This window comes from Vigna angularis, chromosome 1 (assembly GCF_016808095.1).
Source record: "Vigna angularis cultivar LongXiaoDou No.4 chromosome 1, ASM1680809v1, whole genome shotgun sequence".
NCBI classification, from domain to species: Eukaryota; Viridiplantae; Streptophyta; class Magnoliopsida; order Fabales; family Fabaceae; genus Vigna; species Vigna angularis.
The window spans coordinates 46,051,310-46,060,938 of record NC_068970.1 but is presented as its reverse complement, the minus strand read 5'-3'; the positions used below and the strand labels follow the sequence as shown (position 1 = coordinate 46,060,938).

The 9,629-nt window shown below is 33.0% G+C and overlaps 1 protein-coding gene across 1 annotated transcript; it reads right to left on the bottom strand.

The window, feature by feature from the left end:
* Positions 1-4,166: 4,166 nt before the first annotated feature.
* LOC108319418 (26S proteasome non-ATPase regulatory subunit 8 homolog A) lies at positions 4,167-7,975 on the bottom strand. Its single transcript, XM_017550551.2, has 6 exons — positions 7,758-7,975; positions 7,062-7,140; positions 6,194-6,296; positions 5,693-5,956; positions 5,228-5,339; positions 4,167-4,471 (listed from the first exon to the last, which is right to left on the bottom strand). The coding sequence occupies exons 1-6, from the start codon at positions 7,860-7,862 to the stop codon at positions 4,331-4,333; spliced, it is 804 nt and encodes a 267-aa protein (XP_017406040.1). The 5' UTR covers positions 7,863-7,975; the 3' UTR covers positions 4,167-4,330.
* Between the last annotated feature and the right edge of the window lie 1,654 nt (positions 7,976-9,629).

Sequence of the window (9,629 nt, the reverse complement as noted above, 5' to 3'; positions counted from 1 at the left end):
ACCGTCTGGGTTCGGTATACAAATTCAAGTTATTTGAATAAAAATATTTGGATTAAAGCGGGCTTTAACAGTTTAATACAAAGTTTAAATTATAGACCCGTAGATATCTCACCTGTGATTTCAGTATAAAATTATAAGTTTTATTGACAATTCTAATTCTGAAATATTCAAGAAAAACACTGGGTGAACGGTGTTTTTTAAAATTTTTTCGCAACAGTAGCTTCTAATGATTTGTAAAGATATTATATATGAACTGTAAAATGTTTTAGGCTAGTTTTTAACGAGATAAGTGAATAAAAGCGTTATTAGATAGGAAAATAATAAATCACATTTATTAGTTCATTCAATTTGAGTTAGTCCAGTTTTATTTTAAAAATTCTTAAAAAGTTTTACTAATTTTTTTTTAAGATTACATAAGTTTTATCTCTGTAAGATCTCACCGAGTATTCTCACAACTATTGGTTACAACGAGTATTAGCATCATTCATGCTTTCTAGTTAATATGACTTGACCGAGTTTAGTCACTCCTGGATCTAACCCTAGACAACTGTCTAGACGTTCAATTCAACCTAAGCTGAACAACCAAGTATTTGAGTTCTTTTCAGAACTTATAGAAAACCACAAATGAATTTTCTACCAGGTACAAAAATGATTAACTCTCAACAAGAGGTTGTGTATTCTAATACAATATAATTTGTGACACTTGAAAGTGTTTCTCTTTTTCACTTGGATTTTCCTCTTAAAGAATATTGAGCTTCAGGCGATGAATGAGCACTACAAGCTTTTCTTTTTATTTTCTTCACTTTGTTATTCTTATGTTCTTTTTCTTGCATTTACAACAATATTCTATTTAACCTTTCTTCTACATATAGATAACCATTAGACAAAAAATTGACTTCTAAAGAGCTGGTAGCCTTTAGATGTGAAGTTTAACTTTAGTCTACTTTGTAGGGTCCAAAGTCTTTTCTTATAAGCTTAAGCAAAACTTGAGCTTGTACGATGTGACAGAGCAAATGGCTTCAAGAAAACACTCCCAAAATGTTCTTATTTTCTCACAATATCTTTTTCTTGGGTGTCGTGACCTTGTTCATGTCTTTTTTCTTTGTTGATCTATATGAATACCAAGAACAAAGTATACAAGCATCAAAGTACTTTTTTGTACATACATTAAATATTTTGAACAATGATAAGTGTTAAACAGTGTAGTGTGTTCAAGACATTTTATCATTTGTCATTTTATTCATACATGCATTGTTTGGTAAGCCAAATGTATATTAATCAGATAGTATAAACTTAAGATGTTTCCTCAAAGGCTATAACATTTAGCGGTCACTTATCAGATGATGTTTCCTCTAGAAAAATTTTCTTGATATAAGATTGTATTTACATGAAAATTTCTTTTAACCTAGTGTTATATAAGAGATAGACTTTTGTTTTCATAATAAGCTAGTTTGTTTTACTATATAGTCTATGAAATGATTCAATAAGAGATATTATCTTTTAGACATTATTTGTGATTTTTTGAATCATTTAATCAATTTTGTCTAAAAAACATTATTTTGGGTGTACCTCCACCTAAGGCCTCATCGACAATCAATAGTTATTGGTGCAACCATTAGGAAGCTTATGAAATGTTTTTATGGTCCCTTCCAAGTTACCAGGAAGATTGGTGAAGCTACATATGAAGTAGACCTGCCACCTTCTACCAAAAGTCACAATGCCTTCCATGTGAGTCTCCTCTGTTCTCACAAGGGGTCATTAACATCATCTCCTTTGTCCCTCTCACCTAATATATAGGATCACCAACCAATTTTGGAACCAACTGCAATTGTGGATTAGGAGAAAGATATTGATTTTCCTACATCCAAAATTCAAGTACTGATCCAATGAAAGGGCTTGTCACTGGAAGCAGCAAGTTGGAATCTTTGTCTTAGGTTCAACAACAATTTCACCTTGAGAATAAGGTGCTTCTTGATCAGGGAGGGGATGTAAGAACTGCAAGACCCATATTACTTGATTCACCTATAGGCCCAATGACCACTTCACCCACTACAGGTCAAAACCAAGCAATTGCATCAGATAAATACTATGAAGAGAACACCAAAAGGATTACATGCCAACCACGTTTACCTTGAGAACTTTGTAGTCACGTCTTTCCATAAAAAAGGAAAAATTATTAGGAAGAAATGATTGATAAATGCAAGGTTGTTACCAAGTGCATGTATAACATTGTATTATAGTGAAGAAGAGAGATACAATAAAAAAAAGTATTTTCTCTCTGAACTCATTCTTTTTGTTTTGATGTTCTTCTTTTGTTCTATCATTATTGTTACGATCAGTTTCTTTCATTATCCATTCACATATATCCGTATTTGATATTATTCAAAACTGAATAACTCGGTGCTTGAAATAATCAGTTATAAATTAAAAATAATAAATTCAGATTGTGCTGAATTAATTGTGTTGAACCCAAATTCAATCTAAATCAATTGTTGCTCAGGCTAATTTCTATAGATAGTTTGTATCTTTCTCCTTGTTACTAATAACTAAAAAAAGTGTTAATTTGAATTTGGTGACCGAGTTGTGGGGCTCACATATGAGACACATTTGTTAACTTGTCACGTTTTGGGGAGTGGGAATTGGAGTATATAACACGCTCTATTTAGGTCGGTATTATCCGCTTTCAATAAATTTTATTTCCTTTTCATATCTTTTTATAAAGCTAACTTTTGACGAAAAAGGAAGAAACTAATCTTCATACATGAAAACGAGTGAATGTTTCTTTTTGTCAAGGGTAAATAGTTGTGGAGCTATCAAAAAAGTCATCACATACTTATTTCAACAACCATGCTGCTTTTAACACTATTTTTCAATCAAAATTAAACAGTTATCTTCCTATTGTACACGTTAAACGTTAACACCAATTATTGAGATGAATGATTTTAATTAAAATATAATACCTTTAAAATGTTTTTGGCAGAACAAAAGCAAAAAACTTATAACACTTAAATTCTATGCATATTTTAGGGGAAAAAACAAACGTTGGCTCGATTTGCTAAAAACTTATAACACTTTAATTCAAACTTTACACTTCAGAGTTATAAAACACAGGGTATGAACCCAAATAGAAAATTGATTCCATAAGTAAAAAGACATGAAACTTTGGTACCAGTTTTCAGAGTGTAAGAATATGGTGAGAAACACTTATGAAAAAAAGTTCTTCGATAATTGAAAGTAGGATCAGGATTTATTTATGATTGACTAGAAAAGAAAATGGTAGTAGTTGAAATTAGACGTAAAAGTTGTGATATAAAATTATAAAATAATATATAGCAACAAAATAGACAGCAAAGAAAATAACAATTACGTCATAATCCAGGTTCATAAAAAAATAAAATAATAATTACTCAGTTAAAAAATATAAAATTTGTTAATACTCAATAAACTACAAAAATTTTATAAGAAATTTTAAATTTGTCAAAACATCAAAATTTAACTTTAATCTTAATGTAAAACAATTTAATCTGTATTTATGATGAAATATTACTTTATAATGACAATATGTAAGAAAATGTTTAAAACAAATATAAAGAAAACACATCCCAGTTTTGAAGACTTCTAGAAAAAATTACACACTTTCAAATACTAAAAACTTTCATTCGTACATAAATTAAAAAATATACAATCTCTTAAAGAATAAATAAACCATTCAGAAAAAGATTAAAAAACATACACTTTCAAAGAAAAAAAAACTATTTTGGCACAAATCAAACTTGAATAATGTAATGCAAAAGTACCTGTTGAAAGCAAATATTTTTATCGTCGTGACTGTACACAAAAACAACACTCCATAAGGGTTCACAAATTACGATAGAAATAAATAAGTCAGATCTCAATATTTTCTCCTAACTACTATCACATACAATTTGCTGATTTGATTTGTTTAGAAAAAGAAAACCCAACAGCCGAGCACATCATTCTAAAAAGGAAACCCAACACCCAAGTCACCAAATGCATGACTTGGAAATTTTATATCCCCATATTCTGGGTATGAACCTTTCTATGGCTTTAAAATTTAGACTACAGAATCATGAATCATATAATCATCAAAATAAAAAAATAAAAAGTACGTATGAAACATTTTTTTCTGTTTCCAGAGCACGATGTAAAAAAATAAAAGTAACCATAAATGATCAAAATACAGTGGTGAACAATTTTTTAGTTCCGCATTGAATGAGAATTAAACAATTTCAGATGACAATATTAGCAGGCAGCTATTATCCAGGCACCTAGAAATTTTGAAACACAAAAGCCGCCTTCGCATATCTTTTCAGACAATCCTCTCCAACTCCCTAGCATAACTAAGTGTCTGGTTGATGAGCTGCAGAGAGGGAATTTCTTTGCACGGAGCAGATTCTTTTGCCTTTTGGAAAAAGACACTACCATTCTTTATATCCCACTCAGGATGTTCCTTCAATAAATAGATAATAACTTCAGAACATGAGAGAAAACAAATGTAATTATTGAAAGAGATATCAATATTTTCCATGTCCGTTTGAAACATGAAAATAGAATTTATAATTATAATTCCAATTCCTATTCTAACAACTGGAATACTTGAGATCATGATTTATAGATTTGGTCTGTACAAATAATTAGAGTGTAGAATTATAAGTTTTAACTTCAATTTCCTTTTGTTAGAGGGTGAGTTATGTCATGTTTGAATAAAAAATATTAATTTGAAAGTGAAAATGGAGAAAATAGTCACCGGTCATGGTAACAGAGGGACAATAAGTGGTGGCACTGGTCACAGTGGTGGGGAAAGGGTGATGACAACAATAGTGATGGTGGTCTTGGTGATGACAAAAATAATGGTGGTGGTCTTGGTGGTTGAATATAGGTGGTGACAATAGGAACACTGACAGTGGATAGTAGTAATCGTGGAAGCTAAAGCGGAAATAAATAACAGGTATGTTAAAGGGGAGTGAAGTGTGGAAATTGTGATTCAGAGGTAGAGGTTAGGAATTGTTAAAGTGTGATTATTATTAATATTACAATTCCATGGAATTGTCTTTTCAATTCTGAAAGGACTTCGAAACATAACCATCATTAAAAATCAAAGGTTGAATTCCGAATGTCAAGTCCAATCTCATGCCCAATTCCAATATCAACACCTCCCTCCCCCGGCAAAGAAACACAAAAATTAAGGGGACATAAGATGGTTCACCTCTTTTATATATTCCAGGAGTTCCTGATCTAATGAGAACAATAACATTTGCTTTGCATCCTTAATTGAAAGATAGTCATATGCCTTCTCGCTACAGCCTGCTATTTCATCTCTGAATGTTTGAAGATAGGTAAAAACTAATTAGAAAATCAATATAGATGCACCATCAGAAAAGAATAGAACCACTAGAGAGGCAGGTGTTTGAGCTTTAAGTTTACAGTAAAGGTCGTGCTTCCATCAAATTGCCATTGCAGGAAGCAAATAAAATATTATATAGAATTACAAGAATAAAAATTACTCAAGTTAATGATAATTCTAGAGATCAGTTTGGAAGAGAAAATTCCAAAACAGTGTAAACTATAAGCCCAAAATAAATCAAGTAGGGGTTCCAGTTTCCTCTTGTTTATCACTTGAGTTCAACCATCCCCTATGCAATCAAAATAAAACAATAATAGCAAATATTACCTGACAGTCTTTGCCAAGAGATCCATGAAATAAACGTATGTATCATGCGGTACAGTCTGTCTAGCACTCAAGACACGATTATATGCTCCTTCCATAAAAGATTGTTCCAACTCCACGGCATGCTTAATGCAAGGATTCTCTAGTGCAGCAGAAGAAAGTAATTCCAACTCAGTATGGAATTCAGCAATCCTATTCTGCACAAGTAGTCTCAACAGGTTGAGACCGAGTATTGGGTACTCCTGAGGTGATGGTGGAAGCCGATTGCTGCCACACAAGAAAAGCCCCCATGAAATACAAGAATCCAACAAGGAAGAGTGAAAGAAGAATTGCAAATAACATCATATTTTAATATTGATACTACTTTAATACTTCTTGGCATACACTATACAAGTTTATAAGTGAACAATCAGAAGATGTCCATTCTTTGCTTTCGTTGCAGATTTATCTGTTCCAGAGTAGAAATGGATATTTTGTGTAAAGAGAGGGACAAGCAGAAGTTACCAGGCATCTGTATAATAAGGTTTCAACTGGAAGAAATCCCTCTCAAAGGCATCTTGATCCTCAGTTTTCACACTAAGGACAACAGCATGCTCGTATATATCCCCTAGAAGTTCAAAAAACCAACAGAAAAAGGAAATCTTAGATATAGAACTTTTAACTTTTTTCCTTTTCATTTTTGAAATATTTATTGTCTTATTCATGTTGATATGATTCAGTCATTGAGATATTGTTTATTAATTTCCTTGATTATCAATATGGTTCTAGAAGTGCAAAAACCAACAGAAAAAAGAAATATTAAATATAGAACTTCTAACATTTTTTTCTTTTACATTTTTGAAATATTTATTATCTTAACCATGCTGATATGATTCAGTCATTCAGCTATTGTTTTAGTAATTTGTTTCATTCAATCAATAAGGCTCTAGCTCATTATTCTGCTGCCTCCAAGCATCTAACATTTTCTAAATTTAGATGAAGAAAAAATTATTATACTCTTTTCATTCTCTTCTAGTGCAGAGTAAACCACATTAACCATTCCTCATATGGTAAAACAAAGGTTAACTTCTCTCAACAACCAGATAGCAATATTATCTTCTAACAACAAACACTATTTTTAAGTTTCAGCTTTACTTACTGCCTACAAGATAGAGGGTATAGAAGAGAAATTCCATTTTCAATCACAAATAGCTTACAGGAAAGCCAGTGCATATTGATATCCTTTATGAATCAGCAAATTTAAGATTTGCGAACAGGTTTCGCTTTACTACTTAAATAATTAGTCTAAGCCTAAGCAATGGCTATAGGCCTATGAACACAAAAAAGATGGGGGTAGGGGAACGCTGTAATAGATTGGAGCGAAGAGTGTTACTTGCTATTGTTAACTCATGAACAGCATTAGGTGTATCTGCAAACAATGGTGGAAGGCTTCTGAACCCTGTCAGTAACACCTACAAATAAACAGCGAGGCAACAATTAAATAAATAACAACAGCTGCAAATAAGCACCAAAAAGAAGGAAGCTAAGACCTTTCAAACCTCCATCTTATATAGATTATAAATAGACATGAGCTATGAATTCAAGCTGTTTGTAGCATTAATCATAAAAGTCTTTGCCCGATAAATACTAAGAGATCATATTTCCAAGCAAAACCACCCCTTTGAGCTTGAGTGGGGAACTAGTAAATCAATCAACACATTTTATCCTCCACAGTACACTCCCTCTCTCTGATGAGTCAAATCCAAAGGTGAAAACCCAATTTATCTGCCCGGTGCATATTGTTTCCAAGAGATAACTAAGAAAACTTCTTAAATCTACAATAGCGTTGGTTTCGGTGTAATCTATCTTACCCAGAATACTTATTGCTATAATGATCTCAACAGAAGCAACATACCCCATCCGACAACTTTCTCACTTCCACAAGGCCAAGTTCAAAATAAAAATAAATTGAAGAAAAGCAAACAATGCAACAGAATCGATCTTCAAAGAGAAGAAAGAAAGTAAATGATGAGCAAATTTTGGAACTCAGAGCAATAATTAAACTAGGGTTAGGTTGGGTGGGAAATACCTTTAGTTGAGAAAGGAGATTGGAACAGTTGTCGTAGTCGTTCCTGAGAAACGAAGCCTTAAAGCGATCGAAGAGCTGAGAAACCTCGGTTAGCTTGGGATCCATGTCTTCTCAATTTGGATGTGCAGTGCTTTTCACAACTTCGAAAAAGAATACCTTGAGTGCTCCCAACGAAAACCTTAGTAGACAAGAATCACAGGGATACTGAACGCTTCGCGACTTTCATATTTCTATGAAATTGGCCTCGGGCTTTAAAATATAGGCCCAACCCATGTTTTATCAGTGTTGACTCCCTTTATTCATCGGGTGTTGCTCCCTCCACCCCCACATATCTCTTCCTCCACCTCCCCAATTTTCTAAAATGCCAATTATATCCTTCTAAAATGACAATTATATCCTTTTAATATTTTAATTTATTTAAAATTTCTGATTTATTTCCCTCTGCACCTCTTCCTCTCTTCCATTTCCGTTTACCTTTCTCTCTTTCGTCAAGCTTCTTCTCCACCGTTTATCATTTTCTCTTCCGTCAAGCCTCATCAACGTTTAAAACTAATCATATATAACATTTAAAATTATAAATTTAAATATAAATTACTGTGAATAAAATAAACAAATAAAATAAAAACGAAACGTAAAACGAACGCTGCCTCTGGACGGATGACATCCTTCAACGGATGTCAACATCCGTTTAAGGCAAAACGGATGTCGACATCCGTTTAAGGTAAAACGGATGTTGAGATCCGTTTTTCCTTTAAATGAATGTGTGTTGATTTTTCTTAAACGGAGTTCAACTTCCGTGGAAGAAACAGATGTTACAAAGAGGGTCACGGATGTTAACATATGTCCAACTAGTACTCAATTGTTTTGTTTGCTAACGAAGAAACGAAATAGAAAATTAGAGTTATTCAAACTCAAACCCTAACATTACAAAAAAGAAGCAATGTATCGACTTTTCTCTTGCATTCGCCATGACCAAGGATCTTCCTTTGAATCTCTCCTTGCATCAAAACCTGCATATCCATTCTATGAAAGTAGCTTAAGGTAGCATAAGATGATGGAAAAGTAGGGAACAGTGTGGGTGTATAACCTAGTTAGTGCAGACTGGGTAGAAGAATATGGAATCAAGGAAGTCAATGCTTTTATGGAAGCTTTTTGAATTAATTGAACTTCAATAGTTGGTCTGATGTTGTAAACGGAAAAGAAAAAAAAAGAGTTCGGAAGAAAATAGAAGTAGTGGTGGTGCATTAGAAGGCGTTGATGACTTGTTCGAAAGATCAAACAGTTGGCATGCATGATGAGAGGCATGGACTTGGGTGTGCTCATCAAGCCACAAAGCCACTGCCAACATCAACAACATTATTTAATAGGAAAGTGGCAGTGTTAAGCCAGTGTCAAGGGTTGCCATTTTAACACCCCTACCAGTCATTCTTTCTATACTATTATACTATTATTTCCTCAATCTTAATTAATTTTTTAATTAATCTTTTATTTAATCTTCCTTCTCTATCATTAAAGGTGGCGGTGGAGGAAGGATGGAGTTGGATGAGACATGCACGGTCGTGATGGTAGACGTTCATTGGCTGTGAGAGCTTAGGTGGAACGGAACTCCTTTCTAGCGTGGAGGTGCAGATGTTTAGGAAGATTTAGGATTTTAAAAAAGATAAATAAAATTAAATGATAAAAGTTAAATTAAGGTTGGTATTTTTGGAATAAAAATAATAATGAAAAGATGTAGGGAGTATTTGGGATGGTGGAGGAAACAATTTTAAAAATAAAATTTTAATGAGGGGCAAAATAGTAAAGGAAAGGTGGAGGAAGGGGCAAAATGGTAAAGGGGAGGTGGAGGAAGAGATGTGTGGGGGTGGAGGGAGC